Source organism: Heloderma suspectum, chromosome 17 (genome assembly GCF_057233095.1).
Source record: "Heloderma suspectum isolate Gila_16-S chromosome 17, 16-S_ref, whole genome shotgun sequence".
Classification (NCBI taxonomy): domain Eukaryota; kingdom Metazoa; phylum Chordata; class Lepidosauria; order Squamata; family Helodermatidae; genus Heloderma; species Heloderma suspectum.
Window position 1 is genome coordinate 2,098,619 of NC_139474.1, and position 18,071 is coordinate 2,116,689.

The 18,071-nt window shown below is 50.1% G+C and overlaps 3 protein-coding genes across 5 annotated transcripts in view; 2 read left to right on the forward strand and 1 right to left on the reverse strand.

The window, feature by feature from the left end:
- Positions 1-5,997, forward strand: PFDN2 (prefoldin subunit 2). The gene is made up of 4 exons (XM_084823983.1): positions 1-125; positions 800-888; positions 1,584-1,707; positions 4,440-5,997. The coding sequence occupies exons 1-4, from the start codon at positions 27-29 to the stop codon at positions 4,617-4,619; spliced, it is 492 nt and encodes a 163-aa protein (XP_084680109.1). The 5' UTR covers positions 1-26; the 3' UTR covers positions 4,620-5,997.
- KLHDC9 (kelch domain containing 9) lies at positions 5,786-11,085 on the reverse strand. Its single transcript, XM_084823954.1, has 4 exons — positions 10,574-11,085; positions 8,278-8,446; positions 7,122-7,320; positions 5,786-6,381 (listed from the first exon to the last, which is right to left on the reverse strand). The coding sequence occupies exons 1-4, from the start codon at positions 11,083-11,085 to the stop codon at positions 6,215-6,217; spliced, it is 1,047 nt and encodes a 348-aa protein (XP_084680080.1). The 3' UTR covers positions 5,786-6,214.
- Positions 6,451-18,071, forward strand: part of LOC146334184 (V-type proton ATPase catalytic subunit A-like) — a 27,442-nt gene continuing 15,821 nt past the window's right edge. Inside the window, exons 1-3 of one of the 3 annotated variants that reach the window (XM_084823944.1) lie at positions 6,451-6,579; positions 15,408-15,543; positions 16,846-16,974. In XM_084823944.1, the coding sequence (XP_084680070.1) occupies positions 15,462-15,543; positions 16,846-16,974 (211 nt within the window). In that variant the 5' untranslated portion in view covers positions 6,451-6,579; positions 15,408-15,461. Of the gene's footprint in view, positions 6,580-14,876; positions 15,179-15,407; positions 15,544-16,845; positions 16,975-18,071 lie in introns of those variants that run through there. The other 2 variants (XM_084823945.1, XM_084823943.1) reach the window with 2 other exon arrangements.

Here is an 18,071-nt window from a genome sequence, read left to right on the forward strand (position 1 = left end):
GGGGCCTGCCGCGGCGAGGGGAGGAGATGGCGGAGAGCGGCAAGAGCAAGGCGGGCCCGGCGCCCCCTCCCGCCGGCGGGGGCGGCGCGGGGGCGGCGGCGGCCAAGGCCCTGACGGCCGAGCAGGTGCCGGAGGGGCCCGGGGCGGGGCGCAGGGCCCGGTCTCGGCGCGCTCCCAGCGCCGCTGCGCTCCTCCTCGGCGCGCTTCGGGGGGCTTCTGAGCATGTGCAGAGCGCGGGGCTGCCGCCTGAGCCGGGGCTGCGGCCAGCAGCCGGGCGCAGCCTCGGGCCGCGCCGGCGCCGGGGGCGAGGAGGGGCTTCTCCGGCCCCCGCCGCCTCCGCGCCCGGTCCGCAGCCCCGGCCGGGGGCGAGGGGAAGAGCCGCAGCGGCGCCGGGCGGGCCCCGGGCGGGATGCGGGCCTGGGCCAGCGCCGGCCGCGAGCCCCCGAGGGGAGGGGGCGGCCGCGCCCGTGCCCGCGGGCGGCGTGGCCGTCGGAGGGGGCGGCGCGGGGCGGCTGGGTGGGGCCTCGGGGGCGCGGGGCTGGGCTTCGCCCTCGGCCCCTTCCTCGGCGGTGACCGCGGGGGATTTACGTAGGTTCGACGCAGCCTCCTGGCCGCGTAAGCAAAACCAGGCGAGCCTCTGCCCGACGGGGCTTCCCGCCTGACGGTCGATAGGCAGAAGAGAACCGCGGAGGGGAGAAGCAGGCGGAAGGGATTGCTGCAAGGGGTGTCGGCTCAGCTGCTTCGGTTGGACGGGGCTGGAGCATGACCTAGCCCGCGGCGGATCTTTCTTCCCCTTCAGGTGGTGGCCGGATTCAACCGCCTGCGCCAGGAGCAGCGAGGGCTGGCCTCGAAGGCGGCTGAGTTGGAGATGGATCTCAACGAGCACAAGTAGGCGATGGGCAGAGATTTGAAAAGTGTCGCGTTTGCTTTCGGATAGTGTTTCTTAGGGCTTTACAGTCTGCTGTGGTTACAATCCTGTGAGTAGATCAGCCTGAGAGAGAGCTATTTGCTGAAAGCCACCCAGTGAATATAACCTTTTGCCGCACATATTCAGAATGACACGCTGCCAATTTTTACTACTGGATTTGGAAAGAATAGAATAGCAACGCAGCCTCTTTTGCCTGCTGGGCTTTTAACAAACAACATGTCTCTTTCCTGCAACCAGGAGGCTCTTATTTATTTTATTACATTTATATCTCACCTTTTTTCCTCCAAGGAACTCCAGGCGGCGTACATAATCCTCCTCCATTTTATCCTCACAACAAGAACCCTGTGAGGTGGGTTTGGCTGAGAGTCTGTGACTGGCCCAAAGTCACCCAGTGAGCTTCCATGGCCGAGTGGGGACTAGAACCCGGATCTCCCGACTCCCAGTCCAACACTCTAACCACTGGATGACACTGGCTCTCATTTCTATACCTCCCAATAGCTAAAGCTCTCTGGGCGGGTCACAAAAATTAAAACCAAACTCTTGGACTTGTGAAACTGACAAGCACAGCTCTTGGCCATGTGCATTTCTGAATCCTTTAGCCCTGTCTTTGACACAAGCTGTTGTGCAGATTTTCTGTGTTTCTGTCTCTCTACAGGCTAGTTATTGAAACACTTCGAGAAGTGGACCCTACCAGGAAGTGTTACCGGATGGTGGGAGGTGTGTTGGTGGAACGCACCGTGAAGGAGGTTCTCCCAGCCCTGGAAAATAATAAAGATCAGGTAATGTCTTTGCTGGTAATGGGCAGAGTCGCTACTTCTGCTTGGGACAACAAATGGCTTTAACTCTGAAATGACTTAACGTTACTCATTTCTGGCACTGGAAAGAAAAACAAGACCCCCTCTCATACAGTGCACAAGAGCCTTCATGTTGATTGCCTGCTGCTGATTTTTATTCACTAAAGACCACCATTATGTGAATGACTATTCACAAACATTTCATAAAATACGTTGCACCTTAAAAAAATAGGGGAAACACCAACCCCCTTTTAACTCCACTTTGTTTGGCACAGGTTTGTCATTCTAATGCCCCCAACATCCATGCCTTTAATGTTCAGCTATGTTTAGCACACACAAAGAACATCTTTTCATTGCTGAAAAATAATTACACGTTCAGGTGTGTGTGTGCATAGAGATTCTTGCACTATACAGAGCAATAATATTTTCCCCTGCCTCTAACTGCCCAAGCTCCCAGGTAGAGAGGCACGGAAAATAACTGGGACTCGGTGGGTGTCAAGAGAAAAAAGGAGTATTGATGTGATTAGATTATCTTGCAGGTCATGTGAAAAGAGGAAGCAAAGAAAGGAACCTGGCAGCTTTAGAGCAGGGGCGTGGATTTTTTTTCAGCCCAAGGAAAATCAGTGTTCTTGCTCACATGAAGAGCCTCCACAGACAGAAGAGGCTCTCATCTTCAGACTGTCACCTCCCATGAGTTGAGGGCAACAAATGCAGCGAGGGGCAGGTGTGGTTGGAGCTCTTCTCATGCATTGATTTTAACCACTTTTGAACCTCTAAATACAGCTCCTCTTAATTCTCTCGCTTTTTTCCGCTGTAGTGATTCTTGAATTATACCAAACAAGTAAATTGTTCCTTCTCCAGTCCCCAGATCTCTCTCAGGCACGTGGGGGCTGTCTTCCCGAGCGATTTACTGCAAAGTTAGAGCAGTCTGACTCCGTTCACGGCAGATGACGTCACCAGTCCTCTGCCAACCAGCCGCTTCCCTCTTGAAAAGCCGCATTTTCTGAAACTCCTTTTAATCTGACTTTTTAACTGAAAGCAGCTCCCTGGCAGTTTTGCCATGCATTAATCCCATGTGTTAAATCCTGGGCATGCCTTTGTGACCCAGCAGTGATGTGGTCAACAGGGTGGGATGCCCCATTCCTTCTTGTTTCCATAACTGAAGTATTTGTTTCCATATCTCTCCCCCCCTGCTTTTTCTAGGCATGTTTACTCAGGAGTAAGAAATAAATCTTGCTCCCCTGTGGTGAATCTTTAACAGATCTTAGCCACAGTAAATCACTAAAGCATTTAAAGGGGTAAAGGTAACTTTAGTAACTCGCCCTAAAGCCCTCTTTCGCTTCTCCATGAAATCGCTATCTCGATGCTGTGCTTCTTTGAGATTCTATAGTTTCTCTGTTACATAAAGTCACAGTAGCGATCATTTGAGATCAGGGGAGCTTCTCATCTCATTGCAAGCAAGGAAAAGGAGAAAGCAGGGGTAGAAAGTGGGGGGTTGGAAGTGATAATTCCCTGGCAGAGTGCTGGAATGGGGCAAAATTGAGAGGCTGGGGTGCTTTCATGGGAAGCTGCAGTCCAAAATCTCCGATTTTGGTTTCTCAAGGCAAAAGTGCACACACCGGGGGGGGGGGGGGGGGAGAGTGATGGGGAGAGATAAAATAGTAGCAGAAGAGTGTTGGACTGGGAGCCGGGAGATCCGGGTTCTAGTCCCCACTTGGCCATGGAAGCTCACTGGGTGACTTTGGGCCAGTCACACACTCTCAGCCCAACCTACCTCACAGGGTTGTTGTTGTGAGGCTAAAATGGAGAGGAGGAGGATAATGTAAGCCGCCTTGGGTTCCTTGCCAGAGGAAAAAAGGCGGGATATAAATGCAATAAATAAATAAATAGTAGTAGGGGGGAGCCTGGACAGGGGGTAAACAAGCCTCTCTCGTTGGTTAAGCAGACCCTGCCAGTCTGATGACATTCAGTCCTACTCCCCCCCACCCACCCACCCACCCCAACCTGGAAGTATGTTCCTTTCCAGTACTGTGTGACCACTGGAAATCAGATTTTAACGGTACTGTACACTCGGCTTTTCTTGCTGCCTGTGTCTCTGACAGACAAAGCCGATTCCATGAATATCCGGGTAATACTCTAATGTGCTTCTTATTCTGTTCTTGTGAAGATCACCCTTGGACAGAGAGGCAGTAAAAATCACTAGAACTTGGTGTCTGGGCATGGCAGCAGGGAAGTAAACATAGGTGTGATGTCAGCTTTCAACTAGTATGCCCTCCTTTCTTTGTTGCACTTTTCTGCCCCCTCACTTATCCCTGATGAGTGACACAAGCACGCCTGCCTGCCAGACCCCAAACTCCAGTTTAAGGGCTCTCCCGCTAGCTGGTCGTGACAGCTCTGTCCATGTGGAGGAACTTTCAGGATTGCATTAACCTCCACCCCTGTCCTTGAGGTCCTCTTACATTATTCCTGTGTGTCTCTGCTCTTCAGTCCAGCGTAGGAAGCTGTGGCAGGCTGTGATGCCTGTCGGAGATCATGCAAGTTAAACTCTCAAGCCTACCAAAATCGAAGGCTGACACATGCCTGAATAGAATATGTGGAGTGCCCGTCCACCTCGGGAGAACGCCAGAAAGTTCAGGGCCCCCTTTTGTCTCTCCGTAAATACCCTTGCCTCTCCAGCTTGCCCATCCTGATTCTCCTTCCCGGTTTGCACTTTTTAGATCAACAAGATCATAGAGACACTGAGTCAGCAGCTGCAAACAAAAGGCCGGGAGCTGAATGAATTTCGGGAAAAGCACAACATCCGCCTGATGGGCGAGGATGACCAGAAGGCTCCCTCCAAGGAGAGCGCAGAGGGAGCAGGCGCCAAAACCAGCTCCGCGGGGGTCCTAGTTTCCTAGTGGGAGGAGAGACTTCCTCACCAAGGACTTAACACCCCTCACTCTATAGTTGCAGCTCAACTTCAAAGGCTTAACTTTATTATTTTGGTGTCATCTCTCATAATATTTTTGTTAAATAAACATTTTCTGTGTCACGTACTTTGGGCTACCATGAAAGTTGGCAGCCATGCTGGATCAGCTCCCATCCCCAGAGCACAATGGTAGAGCATGCCCCTTTCTTTGCATGCAGGCAGTTGCAGCTTCTGCCCTTGAAAGCATCTACAGATACAGGATCCTGGGCAGCAGAGCTGGGGATGACCCAATCCTGTATGAAGCCTTGAAGAGCTGGGGAGGTCCATAGGTCAGTAGCAGAGCATCCCCTTTGTACGCGGAAGGTCCCAGGTTCAGTATTCAGTATCTCCAGTTAAAGGATCATGGATGGCAGGGCTGGCAAAGAAAGGGTTTTAGTGTATAGGGCTAGGTCGGGTGGGAATTATGTGGCCGTTCAGATATCACTGGACTGCTTCTGTAAAGTATCCACTTTCATTTCAAGCTCTCCACCCTCATTGGGGACAAGCTATAGTTAATGTCTTAGAAAACAGTGTCTAGATAGAAATTCCAGGGCTCAGTAGGTGAGACTTCAGTGCCCTTTTTTTTTTTTTAAGCACCTAGCCCTTTTCCAAGAGTAGCAAAGCAAGTTATGTGAAATAGTTAAAAGTTATAGAATGAAATTATCCAAAACAAGGATGACTACAGCACTTACAATGCAATCATGTGCAGGTTTAGACAAAAAAGTCCTACAACTTTTTGGCTTGGGAGATGCTGGCAGCTGTAGAACTTTTTTTTCTGTCTAAACCTGCATAGTATTGCACCCTTATTCTATTAATTGATTAGTAACTGGAAAAGGTGCTCCTGATAATTGACCAGCATATTAAAAAAAACCCACACCCTTAACTACCATTAATGCAGGCAGCAGACATCACTTTAGAAGAGGCATTCCCCCTTCTCTTACAAGAAGGAATGCCTCTTAAAATAGCATGTGCATTGTTGGAAACAATTTTTTTTTAATTCAAAACTTTTATTTATACACGTTTATGTAGAATTAATTGATTAAAACTCCTGATTGAGCTGCTGAAACTTGGGCCACAGCCCTTAAAATGAGAAAAATCTTGCAAATTAACGTAAGTAGGGAGAAGAATTCAGCTTTTATTATTGCAAAATGTGTGTTGACAGGACCTACATAGATAGGTATCTGTATATTTTAAGTATAGGGCAGTTCCTTGTCTTATAGCTGTGTCCCATGTGGATCAAATTTTGATTCTGGAGTGCTCCAGGTATTAGATTTGAATCCAAGCCTTTGAATTGTTGTTATATCCATAAACTTGGAATGTATTCAGCACTTAAGTGAGGTGGTTTCTTCCCAGCGTGCTTCCGTTTGGTTGCTTGCTCCTGCTTTTTATTTACCTGCAAAAAGCTGGAAGCCTTTTTGACATGCTAGAAGGGTGCTTTTATTTCACATAAACAAAGGGCAACCTTTCCCTGCCAAGAAAGGAACGTTTCAGAGCAGTGTCCACGGAAGGAGTCCACTGGCCCTTAGCAGCAAGAGACTGTTCACTTCATGTGGAGATCTCCAAGCTGCAGATCTCTGGGCAGGGGGTCTTGCCATCAGCCCCAAACCCCCCAACACAGTACAGCTTGTCATCCCAAAGGCACGTCCGCTGGCCAACTCTCTTCTGGGCCTGGCTGGAACAAGGAAAATGGAACCAGTTTGCTGGCGAAGACCCTGGAAGAACAGAAAATAGGCTCCTTGAGGTTCTTGGAGAGACCTCCTTCCTACTCAACCCCCTTCTCTCCAGCTCCCCTGGCTGTTAGCTGAGGAGTCTGTGGATATTGGCCAATGTTTGTGCAAGAAACAAATACCGATCAAATTCTATCTGTGGAGCTGTCACCCACATTCTCCCACTTGCCTTCTATCGAAAAGGTAAGGGTTTTCCATTAGATACAAATAATGCCAAATGAAAAAACCCTTTTGAAATGGGGGAGAATAGCAAAAGCAGTCCATGAGGGGCAACAGAAAAGCTGCTTGTTGACTGGGGCCAGAGTGAAATTCCACTAGGCCTCAAGACAGTGCTCCTGATACTGGCCCCCCAATTTAATGCCTATGCTGGAGCCTTTCAAGCGGCTGAGCTGTAGTGCTAGAGAGGAAGCCCCAGGACATGGGACAGAATTAAGCAGGAGCATGCATTCTTGTAGGGAATTCTGCATTGGGCAAACCATGACGACACCTGCCCCAACCTGGCACCCGCCACAGTTTGAGCTTTCATCTCCTGTCGGCTCCAGCCAGCATGCCCAGTGGACGAGCAGACCGGGAGATCTAGTCCAAATTGTTGGGACGGCAGCCCTACAGCCATCTTGCCTTGAGATGTGTGTGTCTGCTGCGTGGCCTGAGAAATACATGCGCTGTCAGAATGAGCACAGACACCCCTGTTGCAACCCCTGGGAGTGAGTGAGGACGAGCTGTACTTGTATCGTAGATATAGAGGTCATTGCAAATGGCATCCCTGCCAGTTGCTAGGGTCTCTCCTCCAAAGATGACAGCAAAAGGCCCCACGACAGTGCAGGATTGGTGCCTCAGGCCTTTGGGAGCTTGCCGGGATCCCTTTTCAGTGCTGACTAAGCGAGAGAGATGCTCTGTCAGCCCAGGAGCATGGACAGAATCGACCTGAGGAGGAAAGGGGTGTGCGTGATAAGCTTTGAGAATGGAACTGCAGAGCTGGGCGGACTGTATACACTTTAGTGCCCTGCAGTTCTTAAAATCACTTGGATTAAGAGATTAACTTTAGCTAGACAAGCGTGTTCTTCTGATAGCTGCAGGTGGAGAAGCTAAGGACTAGATCCCCATGGGGCAGGGTGGTTGGAAGGAGGAAACGGAGTGGTTTCATTAAAATAGGGACAAAAAAGAAGAGGCTGGAGGAAAACATGGGGAGAAGTGGGTCTGCTGCAAAGGGAGAGTGGGGAAGAGAGACCAAAAGGGTGGTGCTCCAAAGGTCTGGGCTTCACATACTGATGTGAAACTCCTGCCAGACGTTTAATTACCGGCGTCCTCTTTCAAAGGCCCCCGCTTGCAAAGTAAGCTGCACAGGACTGCTAATGCGGTGGCTATGACCGACTTCAAAATCCCACCTGTAGGTAGGATTTTGGAGGGGCAGGCGGGCACCTCTGGAGGCTGCACAAGCCACTGGGCAGTTGCCGATCCCTGCTGGATTTTCTCCGGAGTGCTACGCTGAGCTGCAGCACCAGCGGCTGGCATCAGAGGGCACTTGCCACAGCGCCCGCCACAGCGGGGGCCGAAGCACTGACCTCCCTGGCCTGGCTGCTGCTCCTCTTGCAGCTGTTGCCCGCTTGCCCAACCTCTCGGAGCAGCAGCGGGTGCCAGGAGCAGATTTGGCTCATGGGGAGGGGGACCGGCTGGGTGGCAACGGAGAGGAGGGGCCACTGATGACAACATTGCACCTAGGGCTGCTCCAAAGCCTGGCCCCAGCATTGGTTGCGGGGGGGGGGGCAACTCGGGGAGTTTCTATGGGGCATCTCGGCTTTCTCACGCCTACTAGCCACAAATGGGTTCAAGCCAAGTGCTAGCATAGGCTGTGTTGAGGGGACCCTCGCCCATCACACTCACGTGGATTTTCCCTTTCTCCCACCGTCCGGCCAGGTCAAGGTCAGCAGAGTCGCGCCCTCCAAACACCAGAAGCTTGTAGCCACTGCTTTTCCCACCAGTGCTGGTCTCCCGCACCAGCATGGCGGAGTGGCCAGCCCGTGAGGCTGTACGGGACTCCTCTTCCTTGTACCTAGCAAACAGAGGAGATGGGTGAAGGGTCCTTGTTTCAAACCAGCCCACTTCCCCTGCCTTCTTTTAAAAGTTCCCTTTCAATGCTAGGCAGCAGGTAATTTAATACACTGTGCGCACACATTCTTTGTAGATGTTGGCCTCACATTCTGCACTCCCCTCCCATTAGAAAGAGGCATTCTCTTCTGCGCGGCTAAGCGGGATGCCTCTTCCAAGATGGCACCTGTCCCCACCTCTAATTTTTGTAACCCCATTATTAAAACATAGCTAACAATCATTTTGAATCAAGCTCATTAATGTTTCAGCCCCAATGTACTTAAAATTTAAAAGCCAACAAATAGTGGCCATGTTTGTCCCTCCACGGAAGAGGCATTGGCTATCCTACTGCAAGGTGCAGTTTGTTGCTGTTTGCCTTCCCCAAACTGCTGCCCTCCAGATGGTTTGGACTGCAGGCCCTAGAAACCCTCTCCATTGGCCATGCTGGCTGGGCCTCATGGGACTTGCAGTCCAACACACCTGGAGGGGTTCTGGTTGGGGAAGACTGCTTTATTACTTTATCAGCAGCTGCCTTTCCCAACCTAGTGCTCCCAACTGTGCTGGACAACGTTTTCTATCATCCTCAACCATTATGCCACTGGTTCTGCTGAGGATGAAGGGAACTGTAGTTCAGTTGGGGGGCACCAGGTTGGGGAAAGCTTTTGGATGCAGGCAATCATTGACCAAGTGGTCACTTAAACCGTTCCCTAAACTAATAGCCCCCAAGAGCTCTGAGAACCCTGGTCACTTTTTGTTTTAAGCATGGCAGTTTATTTGTTGCTCCTCATTCCCTCTGTGTTCTGCTTCTACATAGTGGTAGGTCTTCTGTCTATCCCACCACGCCTTGCTGCTGTTTTCAGCTGCCATTTCCTGCTGGACTTTTTACAGTCAAATTGAGAATATCCTTATTGTTTAAAAATGTGGAATATACCGCTGCCTCTCTCTATTTTTTTTTAGTTGTGGAATTTATCTTTTTCTGTTGCTGTAAATCGTTAGGAAAGGTAACAGATTCCCCTGCTCCCGGTGTGTGTACAAGAGACATGCATCTTTCTGCTAAACGTATAAGAGCTTTAAACCACTAAGTGCACACAGACATATGGTACACGGAGTGTCTATATACACCACTTTTATACTACATATTTAGTAGGGATGTGCCTCTCATACGGCTGAAGCCCAAGCTGCACTGGCCCACTTTGGACACTTCTGCTGCTTCCCAAGGCAAAGTGGGCTTCCCTCTGAAGTGACCAGAACTCAAGCTGGACCCTGCATGAGGCTTCGTTCACAATTCAGCGTTGGGAAAGCAGACAGCATGTCTCCAAAATAGTGCACTGTACTTTGATTTCTCTAAACATTGATGGGGTGGGGGGAGTGGGACTGAGCGACTGACAGGTTCACCTTCTGATCTAAGAAACTAACCTAGTTGGAGAGGGGAGGCAACAGGCTATTTTTAAGATACAAAAGCCTGAAGCAGGAGGGCAGAGATTCAGAGCAGCATCAGAAAGAGCTGAGGGAAAACCAGAGAAAGAAACACAGGGAAGAAAGTTCGCAGGCCCAGCAGCCTCTGGCCCTCCCCCTGAGATTTTACTCCTTCCCCTGGGAATCATGAGAAGGAGAAAGCTCAGGCCCTGTGTCAACTCTGTGCTAAACTGGCCACAAAATTGTGAGTGGAGGGGGGGGGACGGGACACACCCTGCCACACATTATAAAGGACTAACAATATGGATTGTACGTCATATTGGGAGAACCAGAGCCCTTTCAGGACTCAAAAGGAAAACCACTTTATATAGCGCCCAGGTCCTGTGTCTGGGCTGTACTGGCAAGATTGCAGGTGGGGGCTTGCATCATTGGACGCTATTCCTTACAAAACAATTCCTTGCACATAGAAAACTAGCGTGTTGGAGAGGAGGCTAGGTTAGGAGCCTAGTTTTCTGCGTGCTGCGATTATTACTGCTGCGTGGGAGCAGCGCTCAGTCGTGTGAGCCAGTGGTGCTGCCAAGGCAAACAGTGACCCACAAAAGAGGCAGGGCTGTGGGTGCGGAGACAGGGCTCCTCAGAAACAGCTGCTTTTTCAGGAGAACCGGCCAGAACATACCAGTAGGTCTTGCTGGTGGGGTTGATGCGCAACGTGAAGATGCTGGCGTAGCGCCGCTGTGTACGCAGCCCGCCCTCACGGCCCACCACCCGCACCTCGTGGTCCGTTAGCTTGGTGCAGGTGTGGCTGCTCAGCCCCACGGGGGCCTCGCTGGAAGGCCCCGCACTCCAGCGTTCCCACTGGCCCTGCTCAGCGTCAAAGCAGCACACGTCCGAGACCCTGCGGGAGCCATCCCAGCCCCCCACCACGCACAGGAAGCGGTTGGCCAGGACCACGGCCTCGTGGTGGCTTCGGTGGAACCCACATTCGGGAGCGATCGTTCTGACCGTCTGGAGCTGCGGGTCAAAGGCCACCACATCCCCGAGGGGCAGCTCGCGGTTCTCCTGCGACTTCAGGCCTCCAAAGATCAGGAGCTTCCCTTGCACCACGTTACACGAGTGGAAACCACGGGCCAGGAGGTCGCTGCGCACGACAGGCTTCCACTCCCAGCGGATGCTGCTAGTGGCTGTCATACCAAGCTTGACCTGCAAGAGGAAGAGCAACACAGCTCAAGTAATACGTCAGTTGCCAGCTTGGGGTTGTGGTGGTGGTTGTTAAGGTTTCTTAGATGCCTTTCTTAAAACGAAACAAAAAGACTCAAGGCAACTTACACCAGAATTAAAACATACGAAATGCCAAGCAGACAAAATTGTTGCCCACTAAAATACAACCACTCTGTTAAACAACTAAACATCTGTGGCAACCATAAACTCTTTGACTGATGCATTAAACACCCCATCGTATCCCGTCAAACGCCTGGGAATAATGGAAAGTCTTAACCTGGCACTGAAAAGATGTCGGCACCAGGCCGATCTCTTTGGGGAAGGCATTCCACAAGCAGGAGGCCACCACTGAAAAGCCTCTCCCTTGTTGCCATGCTCTGAACGTCCCTCAGAGGAGGCTCTCAGAGGAGGGTCTCGGATGTTGATCACAGTGTCCGGGTAGGGTCATACTGGGAAAGTCCATGAGTGGTGCAGGGAAATCAAGAATAATACCTTTATTAGATCCAACTCAAAAGTTTCAGAGAAGTAAGAGAGCTTTCGAGTTCATTAAAACTTTTCCTCGAGGTGGACATTAAGCTAAGAAAAAGGAGGGGCGAGAAAGAAGGATGTTGCTCAGCACAGCGGAAAAGGCCCAGTCTAAGACAGAAAGCTTCAGCTGTTGGGTGGTATAAAATGTAATAAACAGATAAGATGGAATACGGGGGCATTACACAGCCATGGTTAAGTTACCCAGGTTTCCCCAACCAGGTGCCCTCCAGATATTTTGTACTTCAACTCCCATCAGCCCCAACCAGCTAATGGTCAGGAATTCTGGGAGTTTATTTATTTAATTATTACATTTCTGTCCTGCCTTTTTTCCTCCTTAAGGAACCCAAGGCGGCGTACATAATCCTCCTCCTCCATTTTAGCTTCACAACAACAACCCTGCCAGGTGGGCTGGGCATCTATGACTGGCCCAAAGTGAGCTTCCATGGCCAAGTGGGGACTAGAACCCGGATCTCCCAGCACCCAGTCCAACACTCTAGCCGCTACACCACACTGGGAGTTGTAGTCCAAAACATCAGTAGGGGGCCAGGTTGGGAAAGGCTGCTGTAGTCTGTTTTCAAAGATAAAAATAGAGACCTGCTTGTTATAAAAATAGAGACCACACACACAACGGCACAAACACTGCACACTGGATGTGCACTCAGGATAAGACACATCTGCCCACCCGCTCAGAGGTTTAACTTCAAGAAACTGGGCTGGTTTGCACCATCACCGCAGCTTAAACAAGCCACAGCGCATGCCGGGTGCATGCCGGACGTGATTTGAATAGTAACCCCCCTGCCCCCAGCTCAGCCTGTCACATCTTCCAAAGCCACATGGGATGGGTTATTTGAGGGTTGTTCAACCCTCCAACAAGCCATGTTGCCCAGGTTCGGGTGACACAACAAGCCACACCCGGGCAGTGACGGTGATCGTGTGAACCAGGTGACTGACTCTGGGGAGCGGGCTGAACTCTCAAGAATAGCAACCCTTTGGAAATACTCTAGTTTCTGGGCCTGTTCTACCAGACAGACAGCAGCCTGTTCTACCAGACAGACAGCAGCCTGTTCTCTGGCACAACAGAGCCATGACTGCAGCGGGAAACTTTCGCCTAACAAGCTGAATTTCCCTCCAGTCAGTCATGTTCCAGGCGCCTAATTCCCTGAACAGGGAGAAGTAGTCTGCAGACGTGAACAGAGCGACCAGTGTCCTTAGGAAGGGCTAAGGGCTGTACTCCGTCTGTTGTGTTCCTTTATCCTGCAATAGCCCTGTCCTGTGCTCCACTGCTTTAAAAGCCTGTTGTTTACATGAAAACATACGCTAGGAAAAGATAACTGTCCTACAATCGGTTCAAAGCACACCTCACCACAGCATGAAATGGCAGGTGATGTACTGCATGGCGCATGAATGTTTATGCACAGGTGTTTACACATGCATATGTACTAGAGGCGAGATGCATCCATCCCCTCCCACCGCCCCCAAATTAAACTTCTAGCAATCCTCCAGAGGGAGCAGAACCCTAAAGAACAGCAACGTTCAGTCCCAGAATTTGCAAGGCATCCCCCAAAAGGCAAAAATAGGGTCAAAGTAGTGGCATACTAGGAGCAGGTACCAAAAAACAGGGGCTGTCCCTGCCTGTGCGCCCTGCCTGAAACACCCTGATTCCAAAGCTCGAACTGGGGGACAGTTGGAACATTTGTGGAAGGAGTCTGGAAAACCGCTGGAGGGTGGGGTGGAGAGGGACCAGCTGCCGCTGATTCTCCTTTTAAAAACCAGATTGCTCCTATTGTGTAAAAGAAAGCTGTCACATCACAAATGTAAAAGAGTTTGAGCTTCGGGATGGGTGTCCTTTGGCCCTGCCTGGCCGACCTGCAGACTGGTGTTCATGTTGTGCCAACGCTCGCGGACACGCCTACCCACGCCGAGACCCAGCGGTGTGTTTTTCAGCTGCATTGTGGAAACAGGACCCCAAACCCAAACCAGCACCTCGGTGGGGGGGCGGGGGCGGCACGGTTATACATGTCCTAAACAGTCGATTGAGGCCTACCTTGAAAGGGGGAGCCTGGGCCGAGCAGAATCTGGTTGCTCAGCAACGGGGAGCCCCTAGCAACCTCATCGGTGTGTCTTGACAACCTGCCGGGAAGCATTTGCTGCGTGTGGTACAGTTAAGAGGAACAGACATAAAGCAGAGGCAGAAGGCCGGGTTGGGACATGCGCAGAGGAGCGGCGGGGAATCTGGACAGGATTTAGAGCGGGCAGAGGAATAGTAACCAGCCATGGTGGGAAGTGAAGGGGTGCTGGCAGCAGCGAGAGAAAAGAGGCAGCGGTCTCGGGGGCTGCCTGTGCCTGTTTTCGGCAATGCTGGTGCCACAGGCTGGGTGCCTCTGAGCATGTGCAGAGCGCAAACAGACCATTGGTCCATCCAGCCTAGCACTGTGCCTGCTCTGACCGGCAGTGGCTCTCCGAGGTTTCTTTTTAACTGGATCGAACCTGCCATGTTTTCTTGTGTATGCAAAGCAGGTGGTCTGCCACTGAGTTATGAAGCACTTTTCCCCTCGGAGAAGATTTTGTTAAAAGGAAATTGATAAGAGGAGCATGTGCAGAGTGCCCTTTCCCAAAGGATTCCATTGCTTTTGTTTTTGGAACGTGTCTTGCCAATAGACAGGTTGCTGCTTAATTTTATTTATATTTTATGTTCTTCAGTGAGCTTTATGGGGAAGTGGTTTTAAAATGCTTTAATACATAAATAATAAGTAGGGAGATGACGAGACACTGAACACATATTTCCTTAAAACTCAAGGGCCCTGTGTTTTAAATGGCTCCATGACAGGAGGAGACTCTGCCAAAACGTTTTCCTCATCTGCAGGCCAAGAAAAGGATCCCCTGATAGATTTGGTTGCTGAAAGGCAGATCAGAAAGCATGCCAGAAAATGCTTGCAATGCTACCTGTGCCTTTCAGAATCACACCAAAGGGGAAAAATTCTGCTTTTGCCTTTGTCCTGTCACTGCATCGCTGTGGTAGGACAAACTGCATTTGACATTCTCCCTTTGGGGCAACATTCCCCCCCCCCCACGTCTCAGTCTCCCTCTTTCTTTCTCTCTGTAACTCTATGGCAGACAGAAATTCAACAGGTACATATTTTCCCTGGCATGGAGATGTGGTTATGGGAAAAGCTGCTGAATTCCTGCTTCTCATATAATCTGTTAAAGGCAGAGAGACCCGGTGCCCTGAAGCACAAGGAAGAAGGCAGAACCGTTGACAGTACACAGAGAGGCTGTTTGCTGTTGCTTCTGAAGGCTTCGCTCCGTCTCTCTCCTTCCAGTGACCTCCAGCCTATCCCCAGCTCCCCATGGCTTGCTCAGGACAGAACTGGTTTTAGGGCAGAAGGCAGCAGTTTTCCCTCCACCGTTACTGGAGAAAAATAACATTCCCCCCCCCGCGCACCACCCTGCCAAGCCTGCCTGCAGAAGGAGAGAACAGGCTGAGTGGAGGAAGGACTTTCCTATTCCTCTCCAAATAATATCTCCCTTCCAAAGGGTAAGGCCAGGGGATGGCATCTAGGAAGGCAGGATGTGGGGCAGGTGATAGTCATGGCTTTGGATCAAGGTTGCCAATGGTGGATCGTGCGTTTTTGGGTCAGACCTGAGCCACCGTTTGAAGAGGAGTGGCTGGGGATGGAGCTGGGGCTTCTCCCAGTTGCACAGGGAGCTGTGTTGGTGCAGCTGCTGCCATATTTTGTTTTATCCCCCCCACCCCCTTGATGCAGATATTGTTTCCGTTGTGAATAGTACCTGGCTGCCTCAATTCACCTGCCAGAATTATGGAGTTTACCAAGCTTCCCAAGATTGGGGATGCGGAGAAGGAGAGTGAGCTGGGATTTGTCCATGGGGTCTCCGGACCAGGTAGGTTCTCTGTGCTTGGAGAAGCTGAAGTGTGCCATACCTGCAATGGTCCACAGAGAAAAAGAGGGACATATGAATTTATGTTGTATTATTTTGCTCTGCACTGGCCTCTAAAACTGCAGCAGGTCATGTTAGTAAACTGACCAGAACACCTTCCTCTTTTTAAAACTTTTTCCCTCTTTTACCGTTTTATTCTGGTTGTACATTTGTACTGTAGTTTTAAGCTTTCATATTTTATATTGTTTATGTTGGTCTTTGTAGTTTTAACTTTGTGAACCGCCCAGAGAGCTTCAGCTGTTGTGGGGGTATAGAAATGAACTAACTAACTAAATAAGAATCCAGCGGCAAGGAGGTGGATGGAATAAATCTGTGGGTCGTTCAGGCACCCCCAGAGGCTCCGTGTTTTTTTATCCCTCTCCTAGAGAAGTTTCTCTGTGCTTCCAGACGGGGCTTCTGTTGCACATTTGCCCTGCCTTGAATTTTATGGGGGGGCCAGAAGACACCAAACGGAGCATGAATAATATCAGGGCGAATGACAAGAACAACAGCAAAATTAGTTTGGCCCTAACTGACTGACTATGGCAGAAGCTTTCATGGACTAGAGTCCACTTCATCAGATGCATAGAAGCATTCTTCTCAGACGTATGAGTGTAGAGATACAGCTGTACCCAAACGGTCACAAAATACACAAGGTGCCGTCTCTGTCATTTCCATGCAAACCTCAAATGTATACAAGTTAAGCATAGTGACCGTTCACAACAGCAGTGATTGGCAAGAAAAAAGTTGTTTTGCTGGAGAATGGTGACTTTCAGGTCTCTGGGGAGATTGAAATGTATTCCCACTGGTTTCTGCACATTGCCTGCCATGTTGGAGAATAAGCAAGTGTATGACAAAAGCTTCTGCCACAAAAAAATCTGTTAATCTTCAAAGTGTTGCAGGAGTTTTTTTGTCGTGTTTGTTGTAATAGATGAATATGGCTGCGCTGTTACCCCTGTGGCATTTGTTGAATTTAGGAAATTAAATTAACGGAAATGTGGAATGCTGAGATGTGTTTGTTATGTCACAAACTGCAAGACAACATTTAATTTTGGATGCGTTTGTTATTTCCAGAATTGCAAACCTCTATTGAACTTCAGTGTTAATTTGGCTGAGTCCTGTTTATGCAGAAAAGCGCGCCTGTGAATTAAGATTGCTTTTTCTCCAACTCCATACTGATGGCTGGGTGCAGCCAGGGGACCAAGCGGCAAGCAAGCAACTTGAGATCTCTCTCATTTCTTCTTCTTATTATTACCCTCTCGACAGTGGTGATTGCCTGCAAGATGTCTGGGGCTGCCATGTATGAGCTGGTGCGTGTTGGCCATTTCGAGCTGGTGGGCGAAATAATCCGCCTGGAAGGAGACTTGGCCACCATCCAAGTCTATGAGGAGACCTGTATCCTTTTGAGAAAGCCTAATATTTCCTTCAGCCTTGCCAGCTCTTCCTTGCCCATTGCCCATTCTCTTACCTTGCATAGGAACCTGTCTCCCGGCCCCTTTCAAGATTACTCCTCCCATCTCGCAACCCTATTTGGTCCTCCTCACCCTCTTAAGACAGGCCTCGTAACACCTGAGTTGACCCCTAGCTATTTAAAGGTGTTCCTCATTCCCCTTTGTAAAGACCTCTTTCTCACCCATGCACTTACATCTACATCATCATGCGAGGTCCTCTTCAGGCACCTTCCTCAGGTGAGGCAGGTGGTGATGGGGGAGAGGGCCTCCTCAGCTGTGGGGCTCCCCTTGTGGAATTCCCTCCTCGGGGATGCCCACCTGGCACTTCTTTTGCTGTCTTTCCCAAGCCAGGTGAAGACCATGTAGGGTGGCCAGATGTTCTACTTTACAGGGGACAGCCCTGTATTTGAAAGACGGTCAGAGGACACTCGGCTATTGGAAGGTGTCCTCTATTTGAAAGGATGGCCTGTCCAAGTCCAGTTTAAAGATAAAGACCTCGAAGAAGGGAGAGCAGAGCAGAGCAGTGGCCCATTAGCAGTGAGCAGCACTTTGAACACAGACTGAGCTGGGCACACAGGCCACCTGGCCACAGTCTTCTCCGCTAGGGTGAGATGTATTGTACTTAAATGTAAATTATGGTCATTATTTCAAAATTTGCATGTATACATATAAATTAGCATACACAAATTGTATGCAGATTTGTGTCCTCCTTTTAAGTGATGCACTTCCTCTTTCTTGGAGCATCTCTACCCCAGTCTAAAATCCTGCATTTAAAACAGGGCTTTCTGCTTCCGTTTCAAATGCAGGATCACAACAGGCTCCCTTTACATGTGCTTCTTCCCCCCCTTCCTCCCCTTCTCTGAGTCTTCCATTCTCTTTCATTGATCTCGTTCCTCTTCTTGCCGCTTTTCCTCTTTTCATGGAGGGAACTCATGCAGAACACAAGCAGGGTAATTTGATACTTCATTGTCTCTGATCTATTTAAAAACGGAATAAAGGTCATTTAGTGCAGGAGATGCCCTGGAGGTTCATGATGTCATC

Bases quoted from the DNA above. Each gene is read 5' to 3' on its own strand.
- PFDN2 (XM_084823983.1), top strand. From the start codon at position 27: ATGGCGGAGAGCGGCAAGAGCAAGGCGGGCCCGGCGCCCCCTCCCGCC. The intron at 126-799 runs GTGCCGGAGGGG...CTTCCCCTTCAG, and splicing joins AGGCCCTGACGGCCGAGCAG to GTGGTGGCCGGATTCAACCG. The intron at 1,708-4,439 runs GTAATGTCTTTG...TGCACTTTTTAG, and splicing joins TGGAAAATAATAAAGATCAG to ATCAACAAGATCATAGAGAC.
- KLHDC9 (XM_084823954.1), bottom strand. From the start codon at position 11,085: ATGACAGCCACTAGCAGCATCCGCTGGGAGTGGAAGCCTGTCGTGCGC. The intron at 8,447-10,573 runs GTATGTTCTGGC...TCTGTTTGCTAG, and splicing joins CCCACCAGCAAGACCTACTG to GTACAAGGAAGAGGAGTCCC. The intron at 6,382-7,121 runs GTACAGCTCGTC...CTGTTCTTCCAG, and splicing joins CCTCTATATCTACGATACAA to GGTCTTCGCCAGCAAACTGG.